Source organism: Dermacentor variabilis, chromosome 1 (genome assembly GCF_050947875.1).
Source record: "Dermacentor variabilis isolate Ectoservices chromosome 1, ASM5094787v1, whole genome shotgun sequence".
NCBI classification, from domain to species: Eukaryota; Metazoa; Arthropoda; class Arachnida; order Ixodida; family Ixodidae; genus Dermacentor; species Dermacentor variabilis.
The window spans coordinates 159,852,062-159,867,422 of record NC_134568.1 but is presented as its reverse complement, the minus strand read 5'-3'; the positions used below and the strand labels follow the sequence as shown (position 1 = coordinate 159,867,422).

Sequence of the window (15,361 nt, the reverse complement as noted above, 5' to 3'; positions counted from 1 at the left end):
CAGTACAGTTAAAGCTTGATAAAATGAAGTCGGTAAAATCGGCAATTTGCTTTGGTATATTAAAATTTCGTTATAATGAAATTTGACCTTTTATGCAAATATGTACAGTTGTCACAATGGAGCCTTGTTAAATTGAAATGGCCACAATATTTGCTTAATTGGGCAATCTGAGAAAACAAATATGGATAACAAAAAAAAATTATTTTGTTGAATTTGGGAGTCGGCGACAAAAGATACTGTTTGATGCCGTGTCGACGATATCTTCACATTGGCCACGCTTTCGTGTCTACTCGACACCCACTGTGATAGTATTGTCTGCAGTGGGACGGCACTGTCAAAAAAAGATCCGGCTGCCGGGAGTGAATGTGGAGGCTTTGTCTGCCTCTCGCTTCAACATGTCTTTGAAATTCTAGATTATACAACCTCCAGTACTAAATGCGCAATGCAGGAATACAGCGCACAAGATGCTATGCCATCTCGGCTGGCCCAGTCTTGCACATGTGGCAGATTACCTCTAAAACAAGGCGAACAGGCTATGTGTGCACTCAGCCATGCTGGCAGCGATGTACAGCCACAGGGTAGAATAGGAGACACGCGTGAACCTACCCTTCTCTCGTGCATACTTGATTGTGTTACCACAGGCGAAACCCCTCCCCCCTTTTCACTTGCTTGCATGGGAACACGTCACTCATCAAGCCAACATCCCCAGGGCTCACCCTCCCATGCTTTGACTCTTTGACTCACAACCCAAAGCATACAGCCTGCGGGGTGTGATAGGTTGTTGTCACATTTCGATTTTATACGGGATGTGACGCTGCTCCGATTCAGCGGTCACTCTTGGTCACATAGCACACGATTTCAGAGATGCGTTTGCAAGTAGCTGAATGTAATTAAACCATTTGACCAGCTGCATCACAGAATTTTCCATTGATCACCTCAGTATTCCTTCTCAGTGGCAGTGAAATTTCATTACGTTGAAATTCTGTATAAACATACTTCGTTTATTGAGGTTCAAAATACATGGGATTCAATGAGCAAAAAGTTATAGGGCGTTAAATACTTTGTTATATTGGATGTTCATTATATCGAGGCTTAACTGTAGTTTGAAAATAAAATAATCCTTGATGTAAGGTTATAATTAATTCTAAAAAACAGTTTTCTGTGATTTCAAATGTTATAAGCATCTTTGTGCCATTTTCTGTGGAAACCACCATTCTTTCTCTGCTATCGAAAGCTGTTTTGCTTTTTAGGCACCAATGCTTCGCCACTTTCAGTACTTATAAACACACAGTGCGTTGCTTGATTGCCGGATGCAATGCTGTCTTATCATGTCTTGTGGTGGTTCATCATGTGGATGTTATTTTGCAAATATTGCTTAACCCTTTGAGGGTCGACTTTTTTCGCCATATGCGACCGCCCAGGGTCGATTTCTTTCATTGCAGATTCCGATCCTTCTTAGGGACTTATTTCGAAAAAAAAAAAAAAAATACCGTAATTTTTCTAGGGTGACCGTAAAGTGAGAAAAAAATATTTTGCGTTGGTATATATGCACTCTTCATTCATGAATAACAACAATGAAAAAGGAAATAAACTTATCAGAATTTAAAATTTTATGCATTTTTATGCACATAGTTCAAGGCTTTGAAAATCTGCACACGAGAATATTTCGCAAGCCTCAAATGTTCCTGCTCTTACACTAATACGTACGTCCATAGCGTAATCGAACTGCGTAGGTGCGTGCACTCAAGAAAACTGTTTGGTTGTGTGCCAATCAAAGAAAGCAACACGTGTGACAAACTTCCGCTAATCTTCATCTTATCGCCAACCAGCTAGGGCAATTAGTTTTCACGAGTCTTAAAAAAAAAGAAAAGAAACGGAAATGCATGCACGGCGGCATCCTTCCTATGCGCACTCCTGTGAGCACTAAACGAGCGAGAAACCAGCGGTCGCCCTTTGAGCGATTAGTAAAGAGATAGCCATTAGTTTTGTGAGTGCAAGAAGCCGAAACCACCCGCAGAACAAAACCCAAACCGGCGCCTGGCCGTGCACGCATGCCAATGCACGAGTGGTAGTATATAGACGCGCCGGAGCAAACTAGCACTAAAACAAACCATGCAACGAAGACCGAGAGAGGGAGGTGCGGGAAAAAAATTCCCTGTTTTCCCACATAGTGGCAGCACATGACAGAAAAAAAAAAGTTAGGAAATTGGCACGCTTTTTAAACATACAGACGGCGCCGTAAATATACGCCATCAATCATTTTCGGACTTGTTTGCAGCGCCGTATATATTTACGTCATTGACCGTCAAAGGGTTAAAATAACAAATAATTTGCTGGCTGATTTGCCTGTTGACACTGCCTTAAATCCTTTGGTTTTGCATCACCAAAGTACACATATGCAGTATCTATAGGTTTGTTCATTTTCGGGTTTTATATCTTCTTTAAATCAGGTGGTAAAAATGGGTGCTATTTTTCAAGCTAATAATCAGGGAAATCGTTTTTTTTTTTTGTGAGACCATTCCGAAATATGTTTTTTTTTTCAGGTTAAACCTACAGATTACTAAGTAATACATTCAGTTTATTTTATTGGAAGGTATCACGGGCTTCTTAACTCTAATGCGTTAAAGTTGGTGTTTGTTTCAAGCTAGTAATCGGGGGGGGGGGGGGGGGGGGCATCAGGGTTTTCTACCGAATACTCTCCGAAATTTGGCATTTGTTTGGTAATAAATCAGTAATGATGACAGTAAAGAGCATCGTTAGCTTCTAGGAAATGAAATATTTAATTCATGAAAAGCTGGTCATCCCATTTTTTACACACCCTTGTTTACATACATTATCATCTGCATGCGCAACATGTCGGTCTCCATTCGAGACCTGTCCGGATGTCGAATGTATCTCAGCTGGGAGAAAGTTCTCTCGACATCACAGCTTCCATTAGCTAGACACAACAATGTCAGTGCAACATTTTCCAGCCTGGGGTAGCGAGCTGTAGAATCATGCCAATAGTCGATAAGTTTGGCAGCTGTGTTTGTGGGGCTTGCTTCCAGCAAGTACTGGTTGAACTTGTCGTGAAGTGAATCTGCATCATCGGTTATGCACATGAACAGAGGTCGGTAATCATCAAATGACTGCCCCAACAGACAACAGACGCTTCTGAAATGGGTCCAGGACGGCTCCCAACTTCCACAAAGTTAGCTGGTTTTCGTCTTTGTCTGAGACGTTCCGTTCAGCAGTGCAGTGCCATTTCATGGTGAGTTTCGTGCAGAACTCTTCACGATATGTTTTCGCTAATGTGGCGCTGCTCTTGGGTAACATAGACAAAACAGCTCTGTCCTGATTGCTTTTACCGATCATCGTTGAAAGCTCACTCACAGTCGGCTGCAGCTTGACGTTTACCAGGGGATCAAAGCTGGGCATCAGAAGTTTTCCGCTTTCAAGTGCTTTCTGGGCGTCTAAAAGGGGGCTGAATGTGTCTCATCAAGATTGCCTTTGCATAAACAACTTCTCTTTCAGAAAATATGACTCGAATAGCGTCCGCTTTGCTGGTATCATGCGAGCTTTCAGCAAGTTCCGTTAATGAGCTCCACATTTCTATGACATCCACAAGCGCTTTGTGGAAGCTTTGCCATCTATTCGGTACAACAGAAGGTGGCTTCTTAACATCAGATCCAAAGAGGCCATTAGAAGCACAAATTTCGGTGTACTTTTGGTATAGAGCTTGTTAGTGTAATTAAATAATGCTCCAAACTTGATCACTACGGATCGAACTGTTGACATGCATGGTAAAGAAATGGCATGGTCAACACTCACATAAATCGGGTGTGCTAAATCTTTCACATGCAAGGTTTGGATCTCTTCAGCTTGACAGATTTCCCATACCATTTTTCGCATGTACTCTGCTGAGCCTGTGGCTACAGCCACAACGTTTTTCCACGTCTTGCCTACAGACAGGAGAGCCTTGCTGACTGCGCTGGCCACCATGTAGCTGTTCGAAGCATTTACTCTGTCGGCACCAACCAAAACAACCTGCTTCTTCACGGTTTTTTGGCTATAGTAGCACAGGAGAGTGTTGATAGTGGCACTCCAGTGATGTCTGGGGATTCATTGACGATGACACTCACTTTCACATCTCGGATATCATTGCGGATTTTTACCATGTCCTTGTCAAAAGCTTCTTTCAAGTACTTCAGCCGAAGTCTTTGTCCTGTTGGCATGGTCTTTGCGGCCTTGCATTATTTGCGTATGAAGTCCCCCAGAGGTCTGTCCGCCTGGTGCACGCTGATTCCACTGTACTATGCTAGGGCACGAATGAAGTCATTGATAACGCTGTCCGCTTCAGTTTCTTTTGCACGTTTTCTACAGCACTTCTCAAAGAGTGTCTGCTGAGATGTTCCCACCTTCTCAGCTTCCTGGGTTGACATCTTGGAACTTCTTATGACGAGAGGATGCTAGATGCTTGCAAATTTGGTTGTACGGCTTCTTCGCCGTATCAGTGACCCTCTCAGTGTTGCAATATTTGCACACTAACACGTGGCTGCCTTCACTGTCATTCGTTGCGATCTGGAGGTCTTCATGCTCTTTGCACCAGTCATACAGTGTCTTTAGTTTTCTTCCCATCTCCATGCTGAATTTTCCCGTGCCGCGTACTGGAGCCTTATGTTCGCGATGATGGCTTTGCGCTCCCCTGTCGCCCCTGGTAATGGAAAGTGATGATGGCGATCATGCGTCTCATTGGTTAGAGTTCGCACTAAACCAATCAGATGCATGATGCACTTCATCACCAGTTCTTTCTCTCCTGGTGGCTGGTGAGTTCTTTGTTAGCAGTGCTTTGAATTTGTCGAGAAAACCTGTAGGAAAGCCTAAGAGACAAACCTCCTATCGCTTGCTGGTCATATTCACTTGTTTGTCTCCCCTCCCCGCTAAAGTGACCCTTTTTTGAAGTCCTTCGAATTGGAACAATGCCACCATTCTCGAAATCTTGATGTTCCTGTCAAAACAGAATTTTGAATGCAGTGGCTTCTTTCCCTACTTTTGTGGGCAGTCGAAAGGGGATATCACAAGCTGCGTGAAGCGCAGGTGATGCAGAACACTACATGGCTCTCAACAAGGCCGACTGACGAGCGCATCTAACTCACCGGGATGGAGGCTGGCTGAAGAGAAGTGATAATAGGCATTGGGGCTCTCGCTGGTAAAAAAGTTGTGCGTGAAACATCTTCGTCGCTCAATCCCTCCCCCACCAACTCGTCACCCGTACCTTTTGCATGAAAGCCATGGAAGCTGGTGCACATACCCGAGATTAATCTGCAGTAGGCGAAGCACCATTTTCTTTGCTTTTCTTTTTCGTCCTAAATTTGTTACTTCCTGACTGGCAGCCATGTGCTTGCAGCACGGTCAGCCTCAAAACGTGTCTGCCCCTTTCCTTTGCAAGCCTTCTTTTTGGGTATGCGCACATATGAACTCGTGGCGAAGTGTCGAGAAAGCGGGTATAAAAGGGCAGTGCTAGAAAGCAATATTTATTCTCCAAGCAGCAGGGTGAGAATGCACCCGTTTGTATTGCGCTGGGTGCCCGGAGAGAACGGCAGACTGTCAGCACACAATTGTGCAGATTGCTACTGGGAAGGTTCATGCAAGGAGAAATCGGGTTTAACTGGATTCTCCTGAAACATGTTCGGGGTGTAAAAATCAGGTAAAATCGGGTTTTACCCAAAAACGAACAACTGTAAGTATCTAATGGCCAGTTCCAGAAACGTTTCGGCTATTGACGTGCAGAGTAGACAACACGTGTGTGTAGCTAGCAGCATAGTCAGCATGAGTGCAAACTCATATTAGCACAAATATGACACTTGCATGAGTGTTTCAGAACAAATCACAGAGGTTTAAGATAGTACTCAGCTGAGGTGGAGTCAAATGCCAACTCGTTGAAATCTTTCTGCTGACTGCCTGTGCCAGTGGACTTTGCCGTGTCAGTCCCCCTGTTACTGTGCATGCTATCAACAGCCTGCAGACAGTGTGCCAACATCTGCCGACAGCCACTTCGGTGTTAGTAGAGTTGTCGGAGGACAGTCAAAGGATTCTGCTGTCATACTGCAACAATATGATGACCCTTTCCTTTCACTGATGCGGAATTTTTGCTTCTTGCTCTTATTTGTTTCATCCCTTCTCAAAAAGACAGTATGCATGTTTGCTGCACGAAATCTCTGAACAAAGCTGTCCATATTTGAATATTAATTTATAAAGCACAGTTTTCCTCCGGAAAGTGCCGAGTTCAGGGGAAAAGTCATAGCATCGAATCAGTGCATTTGTTTACATTGGCATGTACAGCTGCTGCTCGTCGTTCGCTTCAAATGTAGTGGAAACCACATAAATAATGTCAAAACGGTACACAACACTGATTTGCACATATGAGAAGTGTTGTATCACTCTGATATGCGCCAGTACGTGCAGACTGGCTCCTTTGATATTGGTGTGTGGGGGACCATATATTACAGTTTGTTACTGCGGATTTTAGTATAGGTGGTTCTCGCTCTTCGTATATTTGTTGTTGTGCATGCAGTTTGCATGTAGAATAAAACAATGTTAAGTAAACCATGTGCTTGCATGATGGCTTATTTATAGAGCGAGTAGCATGCTAAAGCGCTGATTGACAATGCTGGCTTCTGACCAAGGTGGTTGTTTACGTTACTGTATTGAAAGGGTCAGCACTTGTTGCCTATTTGGCATAACCAATAAATGCGCATCTCAGAAATTAAAGCTTTGAAAGAATACTATATCGGTCTAAACTTAAGCGTTTCCTTTTAGTGCCGCTTTCAGCTCGCTTCATGCAACCAGCCTGACTGCAGTCATGGTGGCTCGATGTCAACTATATTATTTCTCCCGGCTTCTGTTAAGTGCTGCCACAGCGCAATGCAAGAACTGGATTCCAAGTGACACTTTCCTTTACCTTGTAGCAGCATGCTGCCAAAGGGACATTTGCTCAAAGTGTCAGTAAATCTTTTTGTCTGACTGGGCGTGTACAACTTTCTTTTAAATCATAAACAAAAAGTATTGAGAGAGAAAAAAAGCAAAAACAAACATATCTAGCTCAGAAATTGGCGAACAGTAAATGAAATATGAGTGTCACACTAGAGTTACTGCAAGCTGTAAATCCAGGGCCTACATTAGGTGATGGCTGAGGCTTTTGCTGCATCTGCAGCGAAGAGATGGTGTGGCCATGTGCTTGCATGATCTCACTGTGTCTGAAGTGGGTGTTGCACTGGCTCAGAAGCATACTATACCAATTATGATTGCATTGTCCATCTAGAGCTGCCCTGTTGTGTTTGATTAGCTCTTAGACTTGTATGCATTGTTGTGCTGTCGAGTGGCAGCCTACATTCGCATCCATTCCCACCTGCCTGACTGTGCTCTGGTGTTATTGAACACTGTTTGCACTTTCACCGTAGTCTTAGCAGGCCTTATGATGTCACCACGTGTACATGTGTTGCAAAGATTGCTGTCGTGTCATGAGTTCGCATGTGACAGCCTGATGTGCCGAACAGATGTTCACCAATTTCTATGTTCATGGTAGTGGGTAGCATTCGCTTCTGTAAAGGCTTGTGATAGGTTGAAAATTTATAACTCTGTAAATAAGGCAAATGACGTGGCCCAAAGAAATTATGATGCAAGTGATTAGGGTGTCGGGTTGTGTGTGCACTCACTCGGCACCTTATGCTAAACGAACAACGTACGCTGTCTACCCTCTAATTTTCAAAGGATTCAAAGGACTAAACTTGTTGGCACATGCAATGACCAAGTTGCCAAGAAGTAGCTCATCATCTGTGAGAATTTCGTTATGGCAGTGCTGTTGACAGTGAAGCAAAAAAAAGCAGTAAATGCTGAATCTGGAAACATAGCGTGCTCATAGGCTCTGATGCCCAGTCTAGTTATGAATTTCACAATTGTGAAGGTCTGTTTCAATTTTTTGTTGTGTCCTGCGAATTTCGCAGTAGCTTGTCGATTATGGGACATGTCCCGCAATGTCAGATATATTTTGTGCTACAATGGTCCTTTACCCTGCCCTACTATAATTTGGCTACCCAGAAAAACTTGGCAGCCTTTGTAAAACTCTTGTCCACAGACGTTGTTACCTTCAGTGCTGGGTGCTAATGGTCAAGCTTGCTGCAGCTGTCAAAATGCCTTGAATAATTTGTTTTTAAAACAATGTTTTCTTTGCCCACCTCCCATTTTTGCGTGTTGTGTGTCTCATTGATTAAAGTGCGTTGATCCTTGGGACAAGCAAATTTGGCTGACTCTGCAGACTAATTAGAAGCGGTGACTCTGTGGGCCACTCCTAACACCAATGCACAATATGTTTCCTCGAAAGAGTTTTAAAAAACCCCAAAACCCTTTGAGGGTCAATGACGTAAATATATGGCGCCGCGAACAAGTCCAAAAATGGTCGATGCCGTATATTTACAGCGCCGTCTGTACGTTTAAAAGGCTCACCAATTTCCTAACTTTTTCTTTTCTGTCATATGCTGCCACTATGTGGGAATACAGTGAATTTTTTTATCGCGCCTCCCTCTCTCGGTTTTCGTTGCATGGTTTGTTTTAGAGCTAGTTTGCTCCCGCGCGTCTATATACTACAGCTCGCGCATTGGCCCGCGGGCGGCGGTTCGGGTTTTGTTCCACGGGTGATTTCGGCTTCTTGCGCTTGCAAAACTGATGGCTATCTCATTACTAATTGCTCAAAGGGCGACAGCCTCTTTCTCGCTCGTTTAGTGCTCACAGGGGTGCACATAGGAAGGATGCCACCGTGTATGCGTTTCCGTTGTTTCTTATTTTTTTTTTTGACACCCGCGAGAACTAATTATTGCCTCTGGTTGGCGATAAGATGAAGATTGGCAGAAGTTTGTCACACGTTGTGCTTTTTTGACGGGCACACAACCAAACAGTTTTCTTGAGTGCGCGCACCTGCGCAGTTCGATTACGCTATGGATGTATGTATTAGTGTAAGAGCAAGAACATTTGAGCCTTGCAAAGTATTCTCACGCGCGCATTTTCAAGGCCTCGAACTATGTGTATAAAAATGCATCACATTCTTAATTCTTATAAGTTTATTTCCTTTTTTATTGTTGTTATTCATGAATGAAGAGTACATATATACCAACGCAAAATATTTTTTTCTCCCTTTACGGTCACCCTAGAAAAATTGCGGTAAAAATTTTTCGAAATAAGTCCCTAAGAAGAATTGAAATTTGCAATAAAAAAAAATCGACCCTGGGCGGTCGCATATGGCGAAAAAAATCGACTATGGCGAAAAAAATGTGGTTGGTAGTTTGAGCCTGTCTTGCAGGCAGTGCAATAAAGAGCATGAGTGAGCTGATCCTGATGATCCTATTTATAGCATGTGGACCTAACTTCACAGACTTTCTGTTTGTTTGATTATGGTGTCTTATTGAGTAAACATTGCAGGCTGTCTCACACAGCTTGGGTGCAGAGAGGGAAAAAGCTCAAAGAACGTCTGTGTCATTAGCAAAAAGGAGTTTGGACATGAAGCACTTGTGTTGTAACGTGCCAGTACATCACAAATGGCATTCATATAGTTCCGTGCAACCTTAAACAGCATTTACTAACGTCTCGATTGCGCGATGCAATTGTTAATGTCTTTCCAAAGAGTTTTATATACATTAAACATCAAGCATTATATTTCGTACTTCTCAGTACATACACCTGCATTTGCGATTCTGCCTGTGCTGCGAAAGCACCATTGTTTCACTATTGAGGGTTTGATGGAAGCCGTAGAGAAGTGTCAAGCCGACCGATTACTACAGTGTATGGGATCTGTGGAATTTTTTCTTCTCTGTGTACTAATGTTGTGGAGAATTTGGTGCTGTCACGGTTAGGCACTGGGTAGGTTTGGCACCAGTTCTGCAGAATGAGGTTGCAGGTATAGCTCCCGTTCAATGGCCTCTCACCACAAGTGGTGTGCAAAGCAATCAGTGATACTTCAAAGCTCAATATGCAAGCAGCTTCCAAGAGAGGGTAGCATTCACCTTTTGCTTTTGAGTATAAGTGCAAAAGTGTTTCTGTAAACGAGAGTTTTTGGAAGCCTGTGGAGCTTTTCAGTGTAGCCAACTTGTAGAGAGTTAGAAAATGTTTATTGGAACCACAAATATGGCAGTCAGTCTGTGTTCAGTGCGACCACTCAAGCACATGGCCACCTCCATGGGTATCCCGACACCACCATGCAGGCTCACGGAGGTTGAGTTTTCATCTTTTACTGTATGATTTGTATGCTTGCAAACAATGGATGTTCATTTGTGCTACAATCAAAATATGGTTTTCGATACTTTCTTTCTTGCAAAGCACTGGGATGCAAGTTCATTACAACTTATTGTTAGCGAGCTAGTAAGAAAACATTCTGCCTTGCAACGACTTTGTTGAAGCAAAATGGGCACCAAGATATGTTTTTGTGCAGCTTTACTGATTAGCTCCTGTCGGTCACTGAGCAGGAATTAGGTTTTTCGTTGTGGGGTAAACTTAATTGAAACAGTGCTTGTTGTGCTGGACTTGAACTGTACACACTGATAGAAAGTGCATAAAATATAGCTCATGTTTGTGCATATGAAGAGCAGAGTGCCATCAAAAAGAATCAATAACACAACTTAAAAAATTTGTTTTGGGCATTATTAAAAGAAATAATTTTCCTGGCTTCTGCTTTATTGCTTTGTATTCATTATAACAAAGGGACGAGTGTCTCATGTTGAAATCTAGTCCGGCACCTTTTCCTTTCATTAAATAAATATGTCAATGGGCACAGCTTGTATGCTTGTAGGCTTCTTTCATCTTAGTTCTCAGATCAACTCAAAGAGCACTACTATAGCATCCATTTTAATAATTTTAGTTGCCTTTAGGTTTACATTGAGTGAATCTTTTGCCACTTGTGTAAGTCATCTCTATTTTAATAGTTTGAATAACTCGACTAGAAATGATGCTCTTGAACATAGATTTCTTGTTGGCTACTGCATGGTATTAGAAATATTTCTGTAATTTTTCAGGTTGGCTATGATGATTCTTGGAAATACCTGTCACCTTTTGATCCTTTCCAATGTGAGCTCTCTCCTCTGAAGGTAACTAGAAGTCATGCATGCTCAAGGTAGTTGCATGTTTAAAGCAGTAATAGACCTGTTCACTGACATCATGGATGGATTTTTATTTGTTTCCCCTGTTCAGTATTTTAAAGATCCAAGCTTAACACCTTATGAAATAGAGAAAGCCAAACGAGGTGAGACGTCGGCTGATGTGTCAGAAGAAGCCCTGAAAGTGTTTGACAGCTTGTCAGCATTCACAGATCGAGAGCATACTGAAAAGTGAGTTTTCTTTTGCATGTATCATATTTTGTAATCTTTCTTTTGCTATAGCTACTGCTTATTTTAATGGCAGCTTTATGGCAACAGTGATAGCAATGAATAATTCACTTCGATTTTTCGTTAAGGTTGCAAGAAATTTGGAGCTAGGAAACCGTATGGTGTACTTTTGATTGCTAGTAAAAAAAAAAGGGCAGTTGTAGCAACATGCTTTGAATCTTGTATTGGCATAGCATGATGTGGGATTGGCTCCAGTCATGCATTCCCAAGCGAATGTTCATTGCAGTAATAGATCACACATTGAACTATGCTTTTTAGAATGTCTGCCGTAATGTGTTGCTCTGTAAGCACAGATGTGTGCATGCTGAGGTAGCTGCAGATGCATGCGAGATCGAACCATTGGACATGTTGAACTACTTGCATAGACTGTCTCTAAAGTCTGGTTAGCCTGTTTTTCTTTTTTTGTGCTTGCTTTCGCTTCCCTGAAGAACAGTGCATGCATGTCTGCTTTCCACATCTGTTATAAATCACAAAGGTATAATGATAACACTATTCTTGAGAAGGGTTGTAAATTGAGAGCTTGTAACTTGTAAGCCTAAAAGGGTAGGACTTTGTTGATCTGGAGTGTGCATTATTGTCCCTTTTTGTGATGTTAATGGGGAAAAGCCAAACAATGTGAACTGAGTGATATCCTTATTTATTCTGCAGATTGTGTTAGTGGGAAAGTATGGAGAAAATTTTGTATGTCTTAAAACTAATTTTTATTGTTAACATGCCCACACTTGAGTACTTCCTACTGTAGTTTACAGCCAACCAGGGCAAACAAATTAGTCACAAATTTTCGTTAGTTATGTGGCAGTGTGCTGCCAAAATTTTAAAACCTTGACTTGCATGGGTGAGAGAAAAGAAAGGAAATTGAAAAATGTAAAATGTAATCAAAATTGCTCAATATTCTATATTAAGGATTTATTTGCTCAATATCCAACTCCTAACTTTTTGTGGTAAAAATTGTTGTAATAGTAATTTATTGCCAATTATTTCGTGACTTTTCCCCATCACTTCTTATTTGAGAGTTAACTGAATTATGATTTTGGCATGAAAAGCAGAATGCCCTTTTCACTGACGGTAGGATGTATGTTTTTTCAGGGATGAAAAAAAAAAATTTTCTCAGAAAGCTGATAGGATCATGCACCTTCAGCAATCATTCAGAAAAATATAACTTTTTGATCAAATTAAAAATGGTCACCAAATATACTTGACTGCACTTATCTGAACATACCTGACTGTTTACACGTTATGAATATATTTGGATTCGTGCAATAATTTGTTTACTATATTATGTCACATTTTATTTTTTCAGGTGGGTTGAAGCAATGGAAAATGCTGCTGTCCATCTGAGTGCTGATGCGCTGGTTGAACTCTTTAGGAACAAGGAACTAGAGGGTAGGATTGCAAGTTGGTCTATTGTGGGCATGATTATTGGCCATTGAGAATTACTAGAGCATTCTAACTCAGTGTCGCTAACGGTCCAGTCTGCTCACATTTCCCTGGGCTCAGGTAGAGCAGAGAACTGTGTTGATTTCCACATTTTTTATAAGTGTGTGTCCAGTAGACATGAGTGATTCACATTCACTTTGGTTATAAGATGACAAAGGAGCTTAGTTGACACACCATCATATTCCACTCAATTGGCTTGGCAGCAGTTAATTTCATTTCTCTTCATTCTCTGCTAGCCTCAACACTAGTTAAGGAGGGAAGCTGTTTAAGGTCCGAAGTCGCCGCCCCTTGATGACGGGGCAGCATGAAAGAAGGGCCGTTGTCTGGTAAAGAGACGCTCTATTCATATGCCAAGGCGTCTGTCCAAGTCCAAGCTCGAGCCTCCGCTCTCCCTCACACAACCAAAACACGACCCTTTAAACCCTCAGTTGCACAAAGTGTCGTAAACCAGCCAATCACAGATGGGGGTTCACACCATTGCAACCGGTTAATAGCACCAAAGCCTTCATGAGGGACGTGGCATTGGTCAAAACTGTGGCATAACCTACAACACGCAAGGGGATAGGTTCACTAAAAGACACGTTTCATCTCGCTCTCCCCTACGCTGGACACCGAGTATTGGCCTTGATGTCTTCCGGCACCAGAGGCCAGGCTTGAGCTCGCATGTGTACCCATAAAGTTCCTGTGTCGTTCCATTTTGTCTATGCACAAGCCCATGGGTTAAACATTTCCTGCAAGAAGCTGGCACGCTAGCTGCGAGAATGTTCCCAACAAGCCACATCTATTGTCGATATAGGCGACTGACAGAGAGCTGCCCTGCTAGCGCTAAGAAAACTTGGCCACCCCGTGCAGCTGTAGGCGAGGTTGCTTGAATGGCCTGAACACATTAATTGTGACCCGATGGCCATCGCAGACAAAAGCATCTCTTGGTCGCAGTCGGCTAAATGCTCATAAAATTATCTCCGTTTTCTCAGGCATTCTCAAAAGGAATACGCAGATGCCAAACAGTGACACTGAAACCGGGTGGCCGTGTATCGATTTGCACAATTTCCATGAATACGCCTCCATGTCCGGCGATAAGGCCCATATACAAGATACAGTAGCGACCGAGAATGTCAACGGGACATCTGGGAAGCCCAGGGGCATCTAGTGGTAGCGATGGATTCAACCACACCCTCTTGTCTTCTCTTAACGCCTTTCTCCCCAAACGCTTCCCATTTAGCTCGAACCGTCTTCCCTTTTGTTCCGAGTGAGGGTGCACCTTCGGTGGCTCTTTTACGGTGCAGCTAACTATGGTACATTTCTTTCCACGTGTACATGTCTCCTGCATCCCCTCTTCGTTGAGCTGACCCGCATCCTTCATTTGAAAGAAGCATATACGATGGGACAATTACACAGTAATTAGCCAATATAGCAATGTGAGAAGTCATCCTACATTTTGCAGCGCTTACATAAACTGGGTCACACAACAACAGCAACTCTGTATACGTTATACTGTCTGCAGCAGAGCAAGGTCTGCATTGAATCAGGCACATCACATGATGCAATAGGAACTAGCCAATCAGCCTGTTCTTCTGAGGTACATGTCACAGGGAATGTCTGCAAATGAGTATTCTCTACACATATTCACATGGAGAATGGCAAAGAGCTCTGGTCTATGTACTATAAACATTTCTGTCGCAAGAACCATAGATTTTCTTTGCCTGGCATAATTATGTCCTTAATTTTTTGCACTTACTAGGTGACCTTAATCATGCAAATCACGAATTCGATTTTGCTAAAAACAATTAAATGCAAGGGCTTCAGTCTGCGTGGAGAATCAAGGCAATGGAACTCTATACAAGACACCTATCTTTTCTAAAACTTTTTTACAAGTTTAGAAACATAAACATACAATGTAGAAAGAAGTATTTTGAATGAAAAACACTATCTAAATATGCTGTTGAGGTGGAAGTTCTTAAAATGCTTTCAAAAATCGCATGCCACTAGTGTTTATTCAATGTTTCATTTATAAATAAATAAATAAATAAATAAATAAATAAATAAATAAATAAATAAATAAATAAATAAATTAACATACCAAGATGTCTGCATCACTTTCAAATCACTTCAAGGAGTTTTCTAGAGGTTCTATGTTTTGTGGGATGTGACATTACCTGAATGAAGTAGTATTTGATATCTTAAAGCAAAACAGCACCATGACACTGTCCCATTACTACTTATTGGTGATTGACTCGTGCCTAGGAATTTCAATGTCTTCTACACCGGCCATCTATTGGTAACAAGTGCAAAGCAGTTGTGTCACACTTGAGGGGATATCTTTTAAAAGTTTACTACAGTGCAGCACTTCTTCATGCACCCTTATCGCTAAACTGACATAACTTATAGGCAATTCTCTCACTATGTGCCAAGCCTGGCCTTATTCTGAAAAGTTCTGGGCTCCACGGCCACATTTATGTAACCCTCCTTCCCCCCCCCCCCCCATCCCAAAATAAAGTAAAGGTAGTGACATCCCTCCT

General features: G+C 42.2%; 1 protein-coding gene across 7 annotated transcripts in view; it reads left to right on the top strand.

Annotated features, from left to right (window-relative positions):
* The window catches only part of vir (VIR_N domain-containing protein), a 372,111-nt gene that overhangs the window by 105,077 nt on the left and 251,673 nt on the right, over positions 1-15,361 (top strand). For all 7 annotated transcript variants that reach the window (XM_075698519.1, XM_075698512.1, XM_075698531.1 and 4 more), the window contains 3 exons: positions 11,037-11,108; positions 11,212-11,348; positions 12,706-12,788. In XM_075698519.1, the coding sequence (XP_075554634.1) occupies positions 11,037-11,108; positions 11,212-11,348; positions 12,706-12,788 (292 nt within the window). The remainder of the gene's footprint in view (positions 1-11,036; positions 11,109-11,211; positions 11,349-12,705; positions 12,789-15,361) is intronic.